The following is a 22814-nucleotide window of genomic DNA, read 5'->3' on the forward strand; positions in this document are numbered from 1 at the left end:
CACGATATGTATCTTCGTCACTTGTCTCTAACTAATGTAACCAATTTAAACACATCTTTATTTTATCACATTTGATTAAACTGTATTAGTAATGATGAGTTTTTGTTGTTAATTTTGTTCTAAATATTATATTCTAAAGTTAGTATTTTCCAAGTGCATGTCATGTCATGTGACTTGAGTGAGCGATCACACTCGGTTACTCAGGGCTCGACATTAACGCTTGTCCGCTTGTCCGGGACAAGTGGATTTTGTGAAAGGGACTCAAGTGAAAGAGGATTTTACTTGCCCGACCGGACAAGTAACCTGATTAAAACATCAATTACAAACAATTACTAGCGCAGCAACGAAACTTTGGTGAGCATAATTCTGATTTTATTACTTAAGATGACTGAACACGGACAGTATCAAGTATCAAGCTCGTGCAGGCTATCTGACTCACAGAAAATCAACACTAATAGGCGCAACAGCAGACACAAAAAAACAAGCATTTAACAGATATATTGCGGTAGAAAAGCACCATTACGATTGCAAAAGTGACATTGATTTTATACAACAGTAGTTCAATAAACTAGTAGTTAATATTAACTGACTTACATTTTAGACACATCATTAACCGTTTTTGCTTACGAAAATAGTTCTAAGCAACAGCAGAACCTCTGTGAATCTCCGAGCAACACAGCGGTATTTCAGTACTGAATCATTTAGCATTTTTTTAATGAATCGGGTGAGTCAGTGAACGAACTGGTTGAATCCATCTATGGTTGAATTCGGGACTCGCTCATTAAGACAGTGACTACTGCCACCTATTGGTGGTTTGGTTTTATATTTAAAGGTATTGCATTTTTCCAATATTTTAGATTTATGTTTAAAAAAAGTATAACACTAATCTTATTACATTATTTATGTATCTGCAATTTTACTGTGTAAATGCATTTTTGGAACCTCTTATCTTCATTAAACAGTCTAAGTAAATACAGTTAAATGTCAATTTCATTGCAGGCTCGGTTTTTCCTGTGCAATGGAAAGATGGAGTTTGTTGATATTGATTTAATTTGTGCAACCATACAGAGTCTAATTATTCTAATTTGATGTATTGATAAAATTTAAGAATTTGATGTGAATGATGACACATACAGTTAGTAAGGTTATGAAAATAAAGTTAAAAAGTGTCCTAGAAATCAATTTAAGGCAAATATCACAAATATTCAGATTAAAGTAAGGGCTTATAGAGTAGTGATGAGACTATTGCTTCAGAATGGATTAATTTACAGCAAAAAAAGGCATTTTTTTGCCCCGGACAAGTAAATTTTTCACTCGGACAAGTGAATGTCTAATTTACATTTCCGAAGGACAAGCACATTTCAAAGCTTAATGTCAAGCTCTAAAATGCTACCTTGGAGTCCCAGCAACATCTGTACCCAGTGAGAGGGTGTTCTCTACAGCGGGGTACATTGTTACAGCACAGAGATCAAGCCTCTCACCTGAGAATGTGGACATTATGGTGTTTTTGAAGAAGAACTTAAAACTTAATTGAATATTCCAAATGTCCTTAGAGAGGACAAGCCTGTTTATCTTTCAGTAGTCTACACTGCAGTTATTTATTTATTTATTTAATTTTAATTTACTTAGATAAGATGGCTGCACTAAAGAGAATTGTTTTTTTCTGACTAGTCTATATTGGAGGTATTTATTTAATAGATAGATAGATCTTTATTGTCATTGTCACAGGTACAACGAAATTTAAAGTGCTCTCTAGTCAGTGCATCATTCATTCAGTAACATGCATCCTCTCACACATTCTTTTGTCACGCATTCTCCTGTCAAAATACATTGATTAAACAGTGATTGTGCACATTATTTCTTAGCAGCATCATTTAGAACGGTTATTGCAGTTGGGTAAAAACTGTTTTTGAGTCTGTTTGTCCTTGCATTAATTAGTCTGTACCGCCTGCCAGAAGGCAACAGTTCAAACAGGGGGTGGCCAGGGTGTGAGGTGTCCTTTATAATGTTCTGTGCCTTTTTGAGACACCGGGAGCCATGTAGGTCTTCCAGTAAGGGGAGAGGGCAGCCAACAATCTTTTGGGCAGTGTTGATAACCCTCTGGAGTGCTTTCCGATGAGCTACTGTGCAGCTAGGGTACCAGATACATATGCAGTATGTTATTATGCTTTCTACTGTGGCACGGTAGAAGGACACCAGAAGTCTCTGTGTGATGTTATTCTTCCTGAGTATTCTCAGGAAGTATAGTCTCTGTTGGGCCTTTTTCAGCAGCTCATCGGTGTTTACCCTCCAGGATAGGTTGTCTTCGATGTGGACTCCCAGGAAGCGGAAGTCAGCCACCCTCTCCACACAGTCCCCGTTGATGATTAATGAAGAGATGTCGGTTTTGTTTCTCCTGTAGTCAATTATGAGTTCTTTGGTTTTTGATGTGTTAAGGAGGAGGTTGTTAGTTGTGCACCATGTCGATAGTTGCTTTACCTCATCTCTGTAGGCAGACTCGTCTCCCCCCGCGATAAGCCCCACCACTGTAGTGTCATCTGCATACTTCACAATGGTGTTGCTGTGATGGACGGGGGTGCAGTCGTGTGTGTAGAGGGAGTAGAGCAGGGGACTAAGCACACAGCCCTGAGGTGATCCGGTACTGAGGCTTATGGCCGTGGATGTATAACGGCCCACCCTGACTCTCTGCCTGCGATCTGTGAGGAAGCTGCTAATCCACATACAAATGGTTTGTGGCAGCCCCAGGTCTACCAGCTTGATTACCAGTTTGTGTGGGATGATGGTGTTGAAAGCAGAGCTGTAATCCACGAAGAGCATTCTCACATAGCATCCCTGCTGCTCCAGGTGTGAAAGGGCAGCATGGAGTGCTGTGGCCACGGCATCCTCTGTGGATCGGTTCTCTCTGTAAGAAAACTGGTGAGGGTCAAGGCTACGGGGCAGGGCTGCTGTGATGTGTCTGCGGACCAGTTTCTCAAAGCACTTCATCGCCACTGGAGTGAGTGCCACTGGTCTGTAGTTGTTGAGGCTTGATATGTGGGGCTTTTTGGGCAAGGGGACTATGGTGGAGGACTTTAGGCAGGGTGGGACAGTGGACTGGGCGAGTGATTGGTTGAAGATCTTTGTAAAGATTCCAGCCAGCTGGTCAGCACAGTCCTTTAGCACTCGTCCCGGGATTCCATCAGGCCCGGCCGCCTTCCTCGGGTTGACAGCCCGCAGTGTGCATCTCACCTCATGCTCCTCAAGAGTGAGGATCCTGCTGCTGTGGACCTGGTTGGGCTGTGCTGTCTCCGGTGAAGTGGCCTCAAAGCGGGCAAAGAAGATGTTCAGCTCCTCTGCCAGCGCGAGGTCACCCACGGCGGCTCTGATGTTGGTCCTGTAGTTTGTGAGATGCTGGACTCCCTGCCACACCTGCCGGCTGTTGTTGCTGCCTAGATGGTCCTCAATCCTCCTCCTATAGTCTGCTTTGGCCTCTCTGATGGCTCTCTTTAGGTTTGCTCGAGCTATGTTGTATTGTTCTGTGTTCCTGGACTTAAAGGCAGTGTTCCTCTTTCTAAGTAGCTGCTGGACCTTCTGGGTCATCCATGGTTTTTGGTTGGGGTATATCCGGATGCGTTTTTTCACTGTGACAATGTCCATGCAGTTCTTAATGTAGCATAATACACTGTCTGTGAATGTTTCCAGGTCCTGGTGCTCAAAGACCTCCCAGTTGGTCCTGTCAAAACAGTCCTGCAGCTGCTGTGAGGCACCCTCCGGCCAGGTTGCAACAGTCTTTGTGATGGTAGGTGCGGTCCTTTTGATGGGGGCATATGCTGGTATTAAAAGCATGGACAGATGGTCGGACTGGCCCAGGTGTGGTAGTGGTTTAGTCCTGTAGCCCCGTTTGATGTTGGAGTAAACTTTGTCCAGGGTGTTCACACCCCTAGTAGCACATTTGACATGCTGGTGGAATTTAGGGAGTGCTGCCTTTAATTCTGCATGATTAAAATCCCCTGCAATGACCTGCACAGCATCAGGGTGCAAACTTTGTAAATTGCTAATTGTAGAATGCAACAGTCCAATGGCAGAGTTAGCATTTGCATGTGGTGGTATATAAACGGCCGTTATTAAGACAACAGTGAACTCCCTTGGGAGATAGATGGGCCTGCATTTAACAGTCAGATATTCTATGTCCGGTGAGCAATGACTGTCTATAATCACTGTATCTGTACACCAGCAGTTGTTCACGTAAATGCAAAGCCCCCCTCCTCTGCTCTTACCGGAGTCCCCAGTTCGGTCATGACGCTGTGTTGTGCAGCCGGTTAGCTCGATAGCAGTGTCGAGAATGGATTGTTGAAGCCAGGTCTCGGTGATGAGTAGAATGCACGCATTTTTGACGCTGTTGTTCGCCGCGATCTGTAGCCTCAATTCATCCATCTTGTTTGCGAGGGATCTGGCATTTGAGAGAAATAGACTGGGGAGCGGTGGTTTGAATGGCTGTCTCCGTAGCCTGGCTAGCGGGCCAGCCCTGCAGCCTCGCTTTTGCCTCCTCTCTCTCCGCCGCCTTCGTCTCCTCCCCGCGGGGATGATAATCCACAGAGAGCCGGGGTTTCTTGCCATCTCCACCGGAATGTTGTTTGAGCTGTGAAACTCGCTTGTCACACTCGTTTTGCAAGATATTCCAATCTTAAGTAGATCTTGTCGGCTGTAGATGATATTCGCCCAACCAAATGCACATAAAACAAAACACGTACAAAAACATCCAAACATAGCGCCGACCGGTGAGACACTGAGCCGCTGCAACTGTGTGCGCCGCCACTGACGTCATTAATTTTTGTTGTTTACTCAGGTATCCTGACTGTACTAAAAATGTAATGGCAAAGTTAAAGAAAAAGTTTAGTTGTTCTTGTTATTAAGTGAATCTATTGTTCCTTAGCATTGCTGTTAAGATGACATCAACCCTAACCCCACAGCAAAAAGAAACCGAACCGAGGCTCCAAAACCGTGAACCGAACCGAATCGTGCCTTTGGTGTATCGTTACACCCCTAGTACACAACCACCCTACAATGATAAAAATCCTCCCAGTGGTATTTTTTTAATCTTTAAAAGTAATATCCCCTTTTTAAAATCAGCTCATTCTCAGCTTCTTGTTGTTGTGACTAAACACAATTGATTGACATGAGTGTCTTACCTTAGACCCGCCCTCACCGAGCTGAAACACTCCAAATACGATTGCCATAGTGTCGACTCAGGTGCAGAGGAAGACTCTAGTTGAGCGATTGAGGTGTTCTGTTGTTGGATGCAATAATGAACATAGCAGTCATTTACTCCTGACATCTCAGCCACTGAAAACGCAGAGGATTAACTAGGGGTGGGCGATATGACCTAAAATTAATATCACAGTATTTTTCATCTTTTGAACGGTGACGGTATAATATCACGGTATTACTTTTTTTAGTACATTTTGGGAGGAGTAGCCTGTCCTGTCCCTTTAGTATGTGAATAAAGTTAATATTTTTATAATATAATACGTAAGTGGTAGGTATCCTTATCAAAAAGAGACATGGGAGAGTATGCATTCTTAACATATTTATTTTGCAAAAAACCTAAAGATCTTACTTAACAGTGTACAACAAAAATTATTTTTTATTGAAATTTAATTTCTGCAATATTTAAAACCTTTAAATAACTGGGGGAAATCAACCCATGACAACAGTTTAAAAGTAGACCAATTCTGTGGGGAAACAGCCTCCCCGTATAGGCTGCTGGGAGTTAATGTCATTGCACACATGAGTACGAAATTTTCGTCTGATATTTTTGCACGTTAAAAAAAATATAGGTTATGTTAATCGAGTTTACACACTGCCTCTGAAACTTTCGTCCGTCATAAAAAAAAAAAAAAAAAAATCGGATCGTGTTTGATTTTCTGCATTTTCGCATCCATAAGCATTTTGATAAGGATGGCGAATATGAGAAAACTAAAAAAAAAACGCATACGAAAATCGGACTCAGTGTACAATGACCTTTAGATTTGAATGATCACGGGTCGAAAGTAAAGAGAGGTTACAAAAATAGACTGGAGGATTTGCTGCAATCTTGTACTCACTGACAAATATCTATTAACGTTATAAGATGTGCTGCTCCCTCTACACAGTGAGTGCGTTATCGCAAAATCGAAAGTAAAAGTAAACAGGCCGGTCGCGTTCGCCTCGCGCCCGCTCAATTTGTGATCCGCTGTATAAATCCTTCGGCCGGCCGCCGGGAAAAGTCCCAGTCGTCCCGATTGCCACTCCGCCCCTGGTATAGGCTACAGGCCCGACCTTTCTTCATGGTGTTTCACCAGTCATTTAATGGCCACTCCCCTTTTACCTACCACCTGCAAAGCTGATACAAATATGTTTTACTTTATTTACAACAAGATATATAGTATAAGGACAGGTATTCAGACCACAACTGAACGTTTGAAGAAAATTTAATGCCTTATTATTTAGAATTAGCTATTATTGATGTAAATGCAGCCCTTCGAGGCACATAATTGATTTATTACGGTATTGACGGTATTAGAAAATCCATGTCGTGGCGCAATGTCACACCGGTGCTGAATATGACACCGGTGTACCGCCCACCCCTAGGATTAACGCTACTTTCGGTTTTAAAAGGAAAGTGCCGATCCCGATCTACATATGTTTGTGTGAATCATTCCTGATGCAGCTTTACACACAGCAGAAGTGAGTATAAGGGTTTTTTATGCATCTTTGCAAATGGCCTAAATGTGCTAAGCGTGCTAAATGCTAAACGTGCTAAATGTGGCTAAAGTAAACATTACACCTCGTTATCCCACAGCAGAGACAGGACAGGAAGTGAAGTGGGAGAGAGTTGGGGGGCGGGATCGGGTAAGTTCCTCGAATCGGGATTCGAACACGGGACGCCCGGAGCGCAACGTCGCTGTATGTCGACGCGCTGCCCACAAGACTATCGGCGTCGACCTACTATTGATTATTTTTATCCAAAGTATATTACAGACTTTTTATTAAGACCCTAAAGATTCATATGAACTTGTGGAAAATGGGCATCTAATGACCCCTTTAAACTTTCTATTAAAAATCCTGTTTCTTAAGCAGCAAATCAGCATATACAAAATTGTATCCCAGGAGAACATACAAAAGAATATGTCCGCTGTGAACAGCCCATTAAGCTTTTTAAGGGAACTGAAGGGAGATGAATTAGTGCATAAATTTCCATTATTCTAGTCATTTGGGATTCACTTTCAAAAATTAATATTCTGTGACTTACCTGAATGTGAAAATAAAGATTAAAAGAAAAAATTAAGCATGAAACTAAAACAGAGGTTAATTACCAAAGGCCTGATTACATAATTAATTGAATTAATACTTAATTCAATGGATTAAAGACCACCTGCTGAACGAACACAGAACAAGTTGTTAGATCACACTGTTAGAATTTAGTCCAGACCACCATGTGAGTGAATTTGATATTAAACAGCGCAGTGCCACACCAACTCCCCCCTTAAAACACCATGCCGCAAATCCCCCGGTGCTTTCAAGCATGCAAAGATTCCGGGTGCCGAGACGTACCATATTGACTATAGATTTTATCAATTTCTCACGCGCCTCTGTGCCCGGCTGCCCTTCTTTAATCTTTACCACCGGGACTTCCATTATAGTGATGGCCTGTAAAAATGAAGAATTGACATCAACCTGGCAACCCAAAGCTGATAAATTCCCCAGGCAAGAGGGCCTTGCAACCTGTCAGAAGCGAGATGAGAACTTCAAACAAATGTCAAGTAAAAGTCCAGGAGGAAGTTCTGCTACGTTAATAAGTTGCATAAGGGCAGGGAGAATAGATTACTAAAAGAAGCAGTTACATCTGAAGTCTTCTCACATCATGTCAAGGGCAAAGAGAGGAGACTTTCAGAAACATCCCCTTCCTCCCCTGAGCACTACATGAGACGTTTTCATCCTGAATACACACACATTTAACCTCATTCATCAGGTGCTAAGCCTAACTGTCCCATCGCTGACCTGCGTTGCCTCCAAACACAACTGTCAGAGCAAATGAAGGCACATTCATAACCTTTTGCCTGGTAACTCCCAACCGCCCCATACCACATGTCAGTGTAAGAATGTGGAGTAAAATGTTCATTAGTATCAAATCCAGTTCAGAATGAAAGAGAACACTGCCCTCTAAGCTGCTGTTCACTTCCAGAATAAAAACTTCCTGATAACTTACTCACACCCATGTGATCCAAGACAGTTCATGTCTTTTATGTCTTCAGTCACAAATAAATTAAGGCTGAGGAAAATATTCCAGAATTTTTTTCCATATAGTGGACTTCAATGGTTGCCAACAGGTTGAAGGTCCAATTTGCAGTTTTACTGCAGCTCCAGAGGGCTCTACACAATCCCAGCTGAGGAAAAAGGGTCTTATCAAATGAAACGATCAGTCACTCTTAAAATGTATATATTTTTTAACCACAAATGCTCGTCTTGCACCAGCCCAATCTCACGCATTACGTAATCATGTTGGAAAGGTCACGCATGACATAGGCTGAAGCACCAACCTAGTGTTTACAAAGCAAACGTGCAACGAGTCAAATGCCCTTTACAAAAAAAGGTAAAACAACGATGTTGGACAAAGTTGGAGACAATGAGTTTTTTGCCCTGTCAGAGTTCACAGACGAAGAACCAACCATGCACAACCTTTGTAACAAGATTACGTAATGCATCATAGACATGCATTTTTATTTATTTATTTTTTTAGAAAATGACCAATAAGTAATATGAAAAAGTCCCTTATTCCTCAGATGAGATTGTTTAAAGCCCCTTGAAGCTGCACTGAAACTGCAATTTGGACATTCGACACTATATGGAGAAAAATCCTGGAATGTTTTCCACAAAAACATAATTTTTTCGACTGAAAACAGAAAGGCATGAATGAACATCTTAGATCACATGGGGGAGAGTAAATTATCATAAGATTTTCTTTTATTCTGGAAGTGTACTACTGAAACACTTGACCAAACAGCTCAATCAGATATAGCATGAAATTAAATAACCTAATGGCTTGTTTCCACTGAGCGGTACGTTATGCAATTTTTTCAGTTTCCATTGTCAGAAGTTGTGAATGGTACCAAAATAGCCAACTGTACCATAACACTGTTTTATGAACCCTTCTGTTGAGGTACCTAATGGCTTGTTTCCACCGAGCAGTAGGGTTGGGCATCGTTTTGATTTGAACGATTCTGATTCCGATTCCGATTCTTCCTTTCGATTTTGGTTCTTTTCGATTCTCAATTCCGATTCTTTGTGGGCTGAGTCAAAACATGTCACAGGCTCATTTGATTTCACAGAGGATAATTTTATTTTGATTCAATATGAGTTTTAGTTTTAGGAGCTGCAGCCCATGTAGGAGAAAATTAGGAATGCCTCTGCACCAGCCCAAAAACAGATATGCAGAACTTGCACCCTGGTCTGGACTCTCTGTACATGACGAGACAGTGGACCTGCACAGCACGTCAAACAGGCTACACCCCTTAATTTGTACATCAGGCAGGCGTAGGTGTTTCGTTATATTCGTAGTGCATCCTCCCGTGCAAGATATCATTTTGTCACATGTGTTGCATGTAAAAACACAGGAAGAGCGCGCTCTCGCTGATTGCAATTTAGTCCATCGCTCTTTTACTTTGTGGATAGTAACTTTGAGTCGTTTGTTCCGCGGTTGTCCACAGCCTATCGTTAAACATGTCTATCGCACTTGTGTCACGAAAATTTTTGCGCAATCGTGCTGCTTGTATATGAGGAGGTTTGCAAGGTAGCGGCTGAAGTGCAGCAAGGACTTTGCAGCTTTGATTATGGACTATAAAAACGCTGATTACCTCGCAAAAACGCGACATCACGCGTCCTGTTCCGTGCTCCAGCACGGTTAGCGCTCACACTGCATGCTAACCGCGCCAGATTCCAACTTTACCGTCCCACCTCTTCCAAGCGGGCCAGGGCCGGCTGAACGAGCCGCGCCCGGGCACGGCTCGGAGCACTCACACTAGTCAAACGAACCGCGCTTTGGTGGTCAAACGCACTTGGGCACGGTTCAAACTGCCTAGTGTGAGTATATACCCTTAGTGTGAAATAAAGCCACACTTTTGAGCGCCGCTTACCGTGCTCCATAGCTGCAACTGAACAAGCGCGCGGCAAGCATTTCCAGAAATACGGTGGCCACAATGGAAACCAAAACTTGCGTGTTTGGAACCGATGATCGGAATCGAAAACAAATTTTATAAACGATTCCAATGGCATCGTTATTTTTTAAACGGTTCCAAGTTGGAACCGGTTCTCGATGCCCAACCCTACCGAGCAGTACGGTTCAGTACAGTACAATACGGTAGGCAATTATTACCGTTTCCATTTTCAGAAGTTGTGAAAGGTACCAAAATTGCAGACAATATACCGTACCACTTTTTTGGTACCCTTCTGTTGGGGTACCTAGAACAGCAAAAGGTACCAAAAGGGTAGAGCTAAACTCATTGCAGAACAGTGATTGGTTGACTAGAATTGTGTCTTGTGCGTGCTACAGGGGGATAAAGCCTCTACTTCATTCGTTCATCGATGCAGTTTATGCGTGCTGGGCTTATTTACAATTGAGTGCGCAAACAAAATTATAAAACAATGTATTTTATAATTGTATATTTTCATACAGACAATAGCCGTTTCTCAATGTGTTCTTGTCTGTTCTTATGGACGCTGACTCTGATGTCTCTGTAGTGATTAAACATAAGATACTATTTGTTTTGGGTATATAACAGACAATCGTTTCTCTCATTAATCTATTATTTGTTCCTGGTCATATCGTTTTGGCTAAGCACAAAGTTATGTTTAACTATATATATTTATTTTGAACCGTAGTACAGCGCTGATTTTGTAGCATATGTTTGACTAAATTGTTCGCTTTTGTCTTTATTTGCTTTTATATAAGCCTCTTATACTTTATACTTTTATAATCTCTATTATTAGGGGCCAAGCCCTGAAAGGGCTGTAGCCCCTATTGTATCTGTATGTTTTCTTTTTTTATTATTATTATTCTTCTTGGCCAATGGGAGTCTATGGCAGCCCTTAGAACGCAATATAGGAAAATGATGAAAATTGGCACAAATATAGTCATGACCATAAATAGTAATCTGACCAAATTTGAAGTCCCTAGGACCAACTCTATAGCGCCACCACTAGTCCAAAAATTCAACATAAAAATGCTAATAACTCCTGAACCCCTAAATCTAGAAAAATGAAACTTAGTAGACATGATTCCTCTCATCACGCTGATCACATTGAATACCTTACATTAAAACTCCACCCATTACAGTAGCGGCCATTTTGAAAAGTACATTAATCAGTCTATTTGCTACTCCTCCTTCAAACTTGATCCAATTCTTCTCAAATTTGGCTCAGATGATCTCTAGACCAGTGGTTTTCAATCCTGGTCCTGGGGACCCACTGCTCTGCACATTTTGTATGTATTCCTTATCTGACACACTCAGTTAAGTACATGGATCTCTCTCCTAATAAGCTGGTGATCTGTATCAGGTGTGTTAAATAAGAGAGACACAAAATGTGCAGAGCAGTGGGTCCCCAGGACCAGGATTGAAAACCACTGCTCTAGACTGAGCTGAAAAGACGAAACTAAGCCAAAAAAAATTTAGTCTTCTTTGTTCAAAAGTTATGATGTAGCAAAATTAATGAGGTTGACCCAAAATTGGTTCAGAGGCTATATCTCTGCCAAACTTTAATCAATTGAACTGAAACTTGGTATGCTTCATTAGCACCATGGTCTGAGGGTCCATGCCAAAGTTGGGAATAGCGCCACCTATGGGTCATGAAATAGCAAAAAACCATGTAATAGCTTATAACTTTTGAACGGATAGTCACAAAATCAATATATTGGTGTCTGTGGATTCATTGGGTCATGCCGAATCTGAGGATATCAATTATGCCAGGATCGACTGAACCGTGTGTCCGCCATTTTGAAATGTGGCATTAATTGCAATATATTTTAAACCATTTGACATATCTGCACAAAAATCACTAAGCATCATAAACACAATGTCCTGGAGGTACCTCGGAAGTTTGAAGACAGCGCCACCTACTGTTTCAGAGATACAACAATTCTTACAAAAACACTCATCACTTCTGAAAACATCGTCCAAACTATGACATTACCCAACTCCTCAGTGGCGCAACATGTTGGGTGACTTACACTTGATCAGGAGCTAGTGGGTTCGAATCCCATGTGGTGCAAGTTCATTAAATTTTGCAAGCTGTGTAAAGCAAAACGCTAAAGCTTTTAAAAAAATCTAATTTGGTGTGTCACAAGTGTTTGACCATGTGAATTTTTAAAAGTTGTTTAGAAGTTTCAAATTAAATCCTAATAAGTCAATTATTATTAGGCAAAAGAGCAGTTGAGAGGGGAAGAGCAGTAAAGTGTGGAAGTGCAGTAGAGCGGTTGGGTGGAAAGCATGCTAAGTTTAGTGAGTTTAACCCCTTAATCGTCACCCGTCCGCTCTTGATCTCTAAAAATCTAAAACTAAAACTAAACTATATAAAAACTAAATATAAATGTATTTACAAAATAAAAACGAAGCTAAAACAAGCAAAATCGTTAATGAAATTAATGAAAACAAAATTTGAAAACTCTATTAAAATAAAAGCAATTTAATAAAAAGCAAAACTATAATAAACCTGGTTTGAAAGCTGCATTTTCACTTCAGTGTTAAAAAATTAATAGTTTCCAAGTTAAATCCAAATAAGCCAGTCATTATTAGGCAAAAGGGCGGTAGAGAAGGGAAGAGCGGTACAGTGTGGAAGGGCAGCAGAGCGGTTGGGTGGAAAGCATGTTAGGTTTGGTGAGTTTAAGCCCTTAACCGTCACCCATCCGCTCTTGATCTCTTAAAATCTAAAACTAAAACTAAAGCTAAACTATATAAAAACTAAATATCAATGCTAAAACAAACAAAATCGTTAATGAAACTAATGAAAACAAAATTTGAAAACTCTATTAAAATAAAAGCAATTTAATAAAAAGCAAAACTATAATAAACTTGGTTTGAAAGCTGCATTTTCACTTCAGTGTTCAAAAATTAATAGTTTCCAAGTTAAATCCAAATAAGCCAGTCATTATTAGGCAAAAGGGCGGTAGAGAAGGGAAGAGCGGTACAGTGTGGAAGGGCAGCAGAGCGGTTGGGTGGAAAGCATGCTAAGTTTGGTGAGTTTAACCCCTTCAAAAGATTTTTGATATTCACTTCTGTTCCCCAGAAATACCTTTGCTAATCTGTCTACAATGCCAAGTCGTGTTTTTGTCATCTCATTCTCACTCCACAACCTCTCTTTTGGAACCAGTATGACTGTGTGTCAACTGAGTGGCACACTCTGCTAAGCCACTGGCTCCAAAGCTTGAACCCTGTCAAGTTGTGGGTTTGAATCCCATGTGATGCAACTTTGTAAAATTGTGTCAATTGTAGCAATTTGCTGAAGTTAACAACTCAAGTCTCTGTAAAATTCAAAATCAGTGTATGATTTGCAAATGGCTAATGACTTAAATTCAGATTTGGTGTGTTGCAAGTGTTTGACCATTGGAATTTTTTAAACTTTCAAATTAAATCCAAATAAGCCAATCGTTATTAGGCAAAAGGGCGGTAGAGAAGGGAAGAGCGGTACAGTGTGGAAGGGCAGCAGAGCGGTTGGGTGGAAAGCATGCTAAGTTTGGTGAGTTTAAGCCCTTAACCGTCACCCGTCCACTCTTGATCTCTATAAAACTAAAGCTAAACTATATAAAAACGAAGTATAAATGTATTTACAAAATAAAAACGAAGCTAAAAACAAACAAAATCGTTAATGAAACTAATGAAAACGAAATTTGAAAACTCTATTAAAATAAAAGCAATAAAAAAAAAGCAAAACTATAATAAACTTGGTTTGAAAGCTGCATTTTCACTTAAGTGTTCAAAAATGACGGTGAGAGCTCAGCTAAATGGTTAAAAGCATCTAAATAAAATCCAACCTTGAAACAAGCTAAAGCAGCCACAAAGGCTTGGCCCCGTAATCGCTGCTAGCAGCTATATTTGTTCATTAAAACTGACATTTAACAAAAAGAGGCAGAATTGAACTGACTTAATTGACTTAGAATTGACTTAAACCAAGCCGTTCAGACAGAATGCATATTTTGTTTCTAGAGGGACATCTATCACAGTTGCACTCGCGTCTTGCAAAAGAGAGCCGCATATTTAAAGGTGCCATAGAATGCATTGAAACAATATTTTAAATTGTTCTCTGATATCTACATAGAAGTTATATGGCATAGGAAAGTCTCCAGAAACGGTTTTACAGGTCCATTTACAACCCTAGGATTTGTGCCTAGAATGAAATGCTCTGTTATTGCCTTATTTGGAAGGTCCGTGAATATTAATGAGGGGCTCTGCTCTGATTGGCTGTTTCACAGAGCTGCTCATCTCAGTAGCTGGCACATGGAGGTAGTGCTGGGCGATATGGAAAAAATTATATATCACAATATGGATTATTTTATATCACGATAACGATATATATCACAATATACCACAATAAAGTGCATTTTCAGTTATTCTCTGAAAAGTTTCAGTGCATACTTTTTTTTTGCAACTTTATTTTGAAGTGACATTTAACTGAACTGTCACAAATGAGAAAAATACATTTTAGTGCAGCAATATAAATGTATCAAATGACAACAGATGTGGTGGAGGTAGAGCTACAGTAGCCTTCACATTTTTTTATCCACATCATAGTTATTTAAATAGTATTATCAAAATAAACTCTATTTTTTTTTTTATTTAAAGTGCACAACCATTTCAAGTTTCTGAGCAGAAAAGCACTCAATTATAAAAAATAAACAAAACATTTTTCAACCTTGTAGTGCAAAGTTTGCAAACCAAAATAAAGTATCAAAAGTAAATATCAGAGTTGAACATAACACTGTTTAAGGCATTAGCCATGAATAAAAGTGCAAACATAAAAGGCTACTTTGTAAAAGTAGAAAAAATGTCTCTGTCAAATTTATAGGTTGAGTGCGAGGAAGACAAGTTGGTCAACTATGTTCGGCTTAAGACATGACCTCTTACATGTGATGATGTTCCCACTCGCACTGAAGGCCCTTTCAGATGAAGAACTAGTAGCGGGAATGCATAAGTACTGGTACTTATAGTACTAGACACAATTTTCTATGAAATCTATGAAATATTTACCTTCTGAATGTTGAGCGTTATTAACTGTTGAATAAATGCTGACGCGGGACAAAATGCCCGATTTCCCAACACGTTGAACTGAGCAATGCCATTGTACCATTTTAATAGGCTACTTTTAAACACATATAGCTCAGTAATGTCAGTTTTATGTATTTTCTGAGAGGGGGTGGGATTTTTGTTGGGAAAGTCGAGGGAGAGACGCACACTTACATTAGACTGGATGAACACATGCAGCATCTTAATTGTTAAGAAAATGGTATTCCTAATAAATGTCTCGAATATTTTGATTATGTCCAATGCTTCTCTTTCTTTTTGGAATTATTAGACACATTTCACTATGTCTTTTCAAATGCCTAGGTCTGTTTAATTTCCTTAATTATAAAATTTAGGACTATTTTTAAACGTTTATTCAAGCAATAATATATAAAATTATCTCATGTATATGCTTGTTTATAACCAGGGATTAAAAACGAATTCCAAGTAAAAACTGTATTTTTTCTTTACATTTCCAGACAGTGAAACAAACGAAATTAAACATTACTTAATAAATTCAAGCCACTATAATTTCTTTATTCATTTGATACAACTATTATAGCTATACAATTAATATATATATATATATATATATATATATATATATATATATATATATATATATATAAAATAATATGTTGTCATTTTCGTGATTCCTGAATTTACAGTATATATGAAAACTTCATTTTGAAGTGCATTCGTTATGTTTGTATAAGAAAATTCGTTAACCTAGTCTAATAAGTTGATTTAATATTCTTGATAACTTTTTAGAAGTTAAAAGTTAAGAAAAAGGGAATTAGCTTGTAGTCTATATATATATATTTAAGGCTATAGGCTAATCTTTTTCTTAACTTTTATTACACTGTAGATCGAAATAAAATAATTCTTGATCATATTTAACATCGGAGAATCACTGAAAATGAAACTACTGAAATCTGTATAAAGGAAGGACAAAATAAATTAGAAGAACAATCTGTATTTTTCTTGTAATCAAGAACATTTCTTTTGATAAAATTACCCAATTAATGACGAATGATCTCCACCGCATAGCTGCATATAATCGCTGGTGTCAGACGCAAATATTAAACATGTGGGTCAGGAAGCGGGTCGGGTACAATATTTTCTCTCTCTTTTTTTGCGGTCCGAGTTGCGGGCTAGTTAGTTGAAAACGTTGGTCGGGTTCGGGTTGTTTATACATTGACCCGCGCATCACTGATAGCTAGCTTGATAGAGATGGATCACTCAAATCAGAAAGAATGTAAAGGCTATGATGACGGCAACAGACATGAGCGGTAAATTATAGTTCACAAGGAATTAGCTTGTTCCTTCTAGATACTGAATATTTTTAGGTGAAAGCATGATTTAAACAGGTACAATACTAATTCACACGCAACCGCTCTGTTAATACATTAAAACAAATGTAATGGTATCAGATTTCGAATGAGCAGAAATCTGTAAGAAATGCAGCGATCCATAGGTAAAATAACTGACGAAAATGTATTTTTATTTACAAACTTTGCACTGCATAAAGCAGCAGTTATACTCTTTTAATGCTGACAATGTTATTAGCTTGGTATGTGGTAGGAACAAAGTTTGCACACTAGTGTTCCAAACTCTCCTGTTATTTTACTTTAGTATTTTTTTAATTTTAATACGTGTTATGAACAGGGCCGTTATATTTCAAACATTATTTCTGAATTTTTTGACGTGGAGCGAAGGTGGAGCGGTGTTTCTGATATCAGTGAGCGAGGAGTGGAGCGGGAGCGAGAAATTGTGAATCCGGAGCTGGAGCGGAGCGATTATTAAATGTACAGTCGTGGCCAAAAGTTGAGAATTACATAAATATTGGAAATTGGAAAAGTTGCTGCTTAAGTTTTTATAATAGCAATTTGCATATACTCCAGAATGTTATGAAGAGTGATCAGATGAATTGCATAGTCCTTCTTTGCCATGAAAATTAACTTAATCCCAAAAAAAAAACCTTTACACTGCATTGTTAAGGCGGCTTCAGGGCGTCCAAGAAAGTCCAGTAAGCGCCAGGATCGTCTCCTAAAGAGGATTCAGCTGCGGGATCGGAGTGCCACCAGTGCAGAGTTTGCTCAGGAATGGCAGCAGGCAGGTGTGAGCGCATCTGCACGCACAGTGAGGCGAAGACTTTTGGAAGATGGCCTGGTGTCAAGAAGGGCAGCAAAGAAGCCACTTCTCTCAAAAAAAAAACAAAAAAAAAACATCAGGGACAGATTGATCTTCTGCAAAAAGTATGGCGAATGGACTGCTGAGGACTGGGGCAAAGTCATATTCTCCGATGAAGCCTCTTTCCGATTGTTTGGGGCATCTGGAAAAAGGCTTGTCCGAAGAAGAAAAGGTGAGCGCTACCATCAGTCCTGTGTCATGCCAACAGTAAAGCATCCTGAGACCATTCATGTGTGGGGTTGCTTCTCATCCAAGGGAGTGGGCTCACTAACAATTATGCCCAAAAACACAACCATGAATAAAGAATGGTACCAAAACACCCTCCAACAGTAACTTCTTCCAACAATCCAACAACAGTTTGGTGAAGAACAATGCATTTTCCAGCACGATGAAGCACCGTGCCATAAGGCAAAAGTGATAACTAAGTGGCTCGGGGACCAAAACGTTGAAATTTTGGGTCCATGGCCTGGAAACTCCCCAGATCTTAATCCCATTGAGAACTTGTGGTCAATCCTTAAGAGGCGGGTGGACAAACAAAAACCCACTAATTCTGACAAACTCCAAGAAGTGATTATGAAAGAATGGGTTGCTATCAATCAGGATTTGGCCCAGAAGTTGATTGAGAGCATGCCCAGTCGAATTGCAGAGGTCCTGAAAAAGAAGGGCCAACACTGCAAATACTGACTCTTTGCATAAATGTCATGTAATTGTCGAAAAAAGCCTTTGAAACGTATGAAGTGCTTGTAATTATATTTTAGTACATCACAGAAACAACTGAAACAAAGATCTAAAAGCTGTTGAGCAGCAAACTTTGTGAAAACTAATATTTGTGTCATTCTCAAAACTTTTGGCCACGACTGTACAGAGCGCCGAGGGGAAATTGTTGCCGCTCCACTCCGCTCACACACGAGTATGCATTGCATAGTGACAAGACATTATCATACATTTGTCATAGCCTATTTAATGCAATATTTTCTTTAGTAATTGATAAAATTAGATTAGAAATGATAGAAGAGAAATAGGACGATAGACACTTTTCTATTGTCCCCACGATATATACCGTCATATCGCCCAGCACTACATGGAGGAAATATTTATTTTTTTTATAGTATTTAATTATGGAGCTCTAGCCGCTTTTAATATGCGGTTTGCTGAATCTGCCGTTTTGAATCAGCGACATTTTACTCTCACTATTGTGATGCATGTGCTCTGTGTAACGTTATAATGCAGCGACACAAGCACTTACCACACAAGTTCAGATGCTTGTCAGTGATACTGAGGATGTGTAAATCATTCGCAATCATCAGCGCAGTCATTTCTCCGTCATTCGGCATCATCAGCACACACATCTCTCCGTTTATGTGGTAAGTGAAATCTTATGCACTGCAATGTAACAGGCTACCGCTAGCATTAAGCTAACCATGTCCCTTCAGTGGCTTGCCTTATTTTACTGATGTACTAACGTTACTGATGATTGGGCGATGCAAATGTTAGGGGCGTAACTATTAACGATCACAGGCAGGGATGGAAATTAGCACCGGCCACCAGCCAAATGCGGGTGATTTTGTGTTGTGGCAGGTAAACCCGCTTCACCCACCGGCCACCGTGGCGACGGCGACACTTTTAGCGGAGGCACACCTTCAAAAAAATGTGGCGATACATCACAGGTGTTAAGAGGTCTGTTAAAATATCTTTACAATCTGCTTTTGAAGAAATATATTGTATTTCGTGCTACAGCGCACATTCTGTCAGATGCAATTCATGGCGCGTCTTTCTCAATATACTGTACAACGCGGCATTCATTCACATCAGATGATAACTCGGCGGCAGAGTTCCACTCACACAGGGGCGTAATTTCCACTGGGGACACGCTTTTCAAAATCCCGTTGGTGTCCACCCAAATGGTTTTGTTAAGTAATCTCTTGTATTTTAGAATGCATGCTCTACGCTGCCGAGAGTTTCGCGTTATAGTAAAAACGAAACCAAAAGTAAAACGCGCACGCGCATTCAAAAGCAACTTTAATACCCTGCGTTTAGAGAGCGACTCCCCAATGCGCGCAAATTAGGCTACATAAAATATCTAGGCTGTTATAGTATGTGGGCTATAAGTTGTGTAGTTGTGAAGATAGCTCTGTATCATGATAGAAAAATTTGGTGAAAATGTCAGTATTTTATTGAGATTTGAGATTAAATAAACTGCTCAAGTATAGCAGATCTTGTAGTATTAATTTTCACATGCAGCTACACATTGTCGGTTAAAAACAAAATGGCTGGTAAAAACATTTAGTGGCTGGTAGATTTTGAAATCCAAAAAAATTAATTTCCATCCCTGATCCCAGGGCTATTGTGTAATAGTCAGTGTTATATTGGAATTTACCTATTTTTCAGTGGTCTATTGCAAACACCACATTTATATAAGGAGGAGGAAATTGTGGTGTTTGAGACTCATGGTATGTCATGTCCATGTACTGAACAGTTATTATTTAACTATGCCAAGGTAAATTCAGTTTTCCATTCTATGACACCTTTAAAAGCCATGTAAAATTTATATAACTTTTAAAAAACATGTCTAGTTTTTTTTTTTTTCCAACTGCATCTCATATTTTTAAATGAAAAAAAGTACTCTGTATGATCAGCTTTCACCTCTTTGTATTAAACAATGAATACATGCTGTTTTGTTTAGAATTAAAGCAACTTAACTAATTATATTTGTTTTTTGCATATTTTCTCAGATAGTTATGTTATTTTATTGCTTAAATAAAGGTGCATTAGTAATATTTTGCTTGATGCGCCCTCTTTTGGCTTCTGGAAAGAAGCCAAATGTTTTTCCCCCTAAATGAAATTATGTCTTTTAAATTAGAATTTAGATCATATTTAAGTGCAAAATTCGTATTTTATCATTTTATATTTTCACACTAATATACAAAGACAATGTCGCACTCTTTGTCCTGTGAGAATGAATTTGATTGCTACTTTCCGGAATACACTATGCCTATTAAGTAAGGGTACTGTTGACAGTGAAACATTTACTGTACCATTCAGTTGAAACAAGGCTATAATTTACCTACCATTAGCAGGTGCGATAGCATAAATATACTACAGTACAAATAAATGCAGACTTGGTGCAACATAAAAACATAAAAAACCTTGCTGGCGCCAAACTTTTAAACGCTACTGTACATATAAACATGTCACTGCCAGAACATTTGTTGCTCAGGTAAACTTGAACCAGTCAAGTACAAAACTGTATCAGAATTTAAACTATTTTAATTTCAGATTTAACTTAACTTTTAATTTGCCTGAAAAATTGTTTCAGTCAGGCAAACGGACGCATTTGATGTTTATCTTGTGGGTACTAGTCACCAAACTGGCCAACACATAATGACTGTTAGCGAACTGATTACTCTTAATCAGATTAAAAGATTTTGAAACTTTTCGTCTCTAGCTAAACTCACTTTGAACTTGGAATTCGTTACAAGGGTCTGATTTATTATTATACTACATAAATGCAGCTCATCTTGCCTCAATGAAAACAATATATAGGAAAAGGTCAAATCTCTTCTTCAGTACCTGAAGCGCTTTCTCAAGTTCTGTGATGTTGCCGGCGTCCCCCACCAACACCACTCTGGTCTCAACTCTGGGCAATACATCTGAAAAAAAGAGTTACAAGAGACCACAGGCAAAGGTGAATCTCTATGGAAATAGACAAAATAGAGTAGAAGAAAATAACCTCTTTTGTTATGTTTGCGCTCAGTAAAACGGTCCACCCTACAGAAATGTCAGTTCATATAAGGTTGACCGAGATGGAGTGCGGTTCACTTACCCTCTGTCTCGTCTGCGTGTAGACCCATGAAAAATTGCTCCTTTGAGGTCTCGGCCATCCGGGAGTCGTATACGGAGGAGTCCACCAGCAGGCTGCGGCCCGGCCCTAAAGTAACTATGCTGCTGTCAGCCATGGCGCTGTGACAAGGGGTGGCGACCCAGTCCTGTCCAGAATATCAAAACTGGAGTCCAGAGAGAAGGGAATGAACAAGGGCGGCACAAAAATAAGAGACAAACAGCTTAGTTTCAAGGAGGGTTAAACGGGAGGAGAGAATCAATATATATATATATATATATATATATATATATATAACTAAAATTAATCAAAGTTAACTTCTTAAAATCCTAAAGAAATAAAAATAGAGATTTACCAGCTGCCAAATGTGATGAGTAATTAATCTGAATGCAAAATTACATTAATAAAAAGCTATTGCATTTAATGTACAATTTATTGCATAAATATTACAAATGCCTATATATGTATTAGAATGTACATTTTAATAGGTAATGAAAAAAGTATCACATATTGTAAATATCTGTCAGGTTTTTAGAGATTCATGCTGTGACAGCTGATTGGCAGCTGCAATGCACTTCAATGACATGCGCTAGCGCAATGGCTAGCTAACTTCTAAACAAAAGAAATACTTACTTGTAGTCTTACTTGTATTCAGATTTAACCAGATGTATGGTGAAAACTTACCGTATAAAAGTTGAATAAGTCCAGATGCGTGCTGGAACGGTTTTGATGAATGAAGAAACACTGAGAGTTCAGCTGGCTGCTGAACCAGCTGAGGCACTCCGAGTTTATGTTAGCCGAACTATTGATTAAAACTAAAGCGTAAACGTAAACACCGCCGTCCTTGCAATGACACGTAAAATTGATCTAAAGTGCAAAATAAAACGATTAAGTTACGAAAAGAAGTTTTGTTGCAATTTTAAGCCCATTGTATACGCTTATTTGATAGGTGGCTCTGTTCAACTCACTCTCTGAATTCAAAAAAGCAAGCAAACATGAGAGCCCCACGCCGATTGGCTGAAAGTGAAGAGCTCGGCGGAAGTTCTGAGGCGACGCATCTTATTGGCTGTTGAATTCAAACGGCGATGCACGCTTTGGAGGCAGCGGCTCTGTCTGTGCATGAATGACACTAGAAGTTTGGATTAAATCAACTGTATTTAACGGTATGATTAAAAAGCAGTATAATGATGTGAACACAATACTTCAATGCAGTTTATAAAACATCCAGAAAAAAGTTACACGCGAACTAAATGAGAATTTCTAATAAATAAAATAAACCTATTGTCCCTCATTACCTACGTTACGTTTAGTTTAGTACATTTTCCTTACAACTATACAACTACTGTAAATAGTTATTAATATAATATAATAATATGCTTTACAATGGATTACAAGAAACCTATGCTAGAAACACAATTTCTTATGGTTTTATAATAGTAACAACTGTAATAATATATGCATTTATTATATATAATATAATATAATGGTATAATAAT

General features: G+C 39.1%; 1 protein-coding gene across 1 annotated transcript in view; it reads right to left on the minus strand.

Moving 5' to 3' along the window:
• Nucleotides 1–22268, minus strand: part of ect2 (epithelial cell transforming 2) — a 65066-nt gene extending 42798 nt beyond the window's left edge. Inside the window, exons 1-7 of the mRNA XM_073825519.1 lie at nt 22003–22268; nt 21304–21484; nt 21051–21130; nt 7573–7668; nt 1946–3999; nt 1795–1817; nt 1419–1481 (exon numbers count right to left, since the gene is read on the minus strand). Coding sequence (XP_073681620.1) covers nt 1419–1481; nt 1795–1817; nt 1946–3999; nt 7573–7668; nt 21051–21130; nt 21304–21436 — 2449 coding nt within the window. The 5' untranslated portion in view covers nt 21437–21484; nt 22003–22268. The remainder of the gene's footprint in view (nt 1–1418; nt 1482–1794; nt 1818–1945; nt 4000–7572; nt 7669–21050; nt 21131–21303; nt 21485–22002) is intronic.
• Nucleotides 22269–22814: the final 546 nt, after the last annotated feature.

Source organism: Garra rufa, chromosome 20, assembly GCF_049309525.1.
Source record: "Garra rufa chromosome 20, GarRuf1.0, whole genome shotgun sequence".
NCBI lineage: Eukaryota > Metazoa > Chordata > Actinopteri > Cypriniformes > Cyprinidae > Garra > Garra rufa.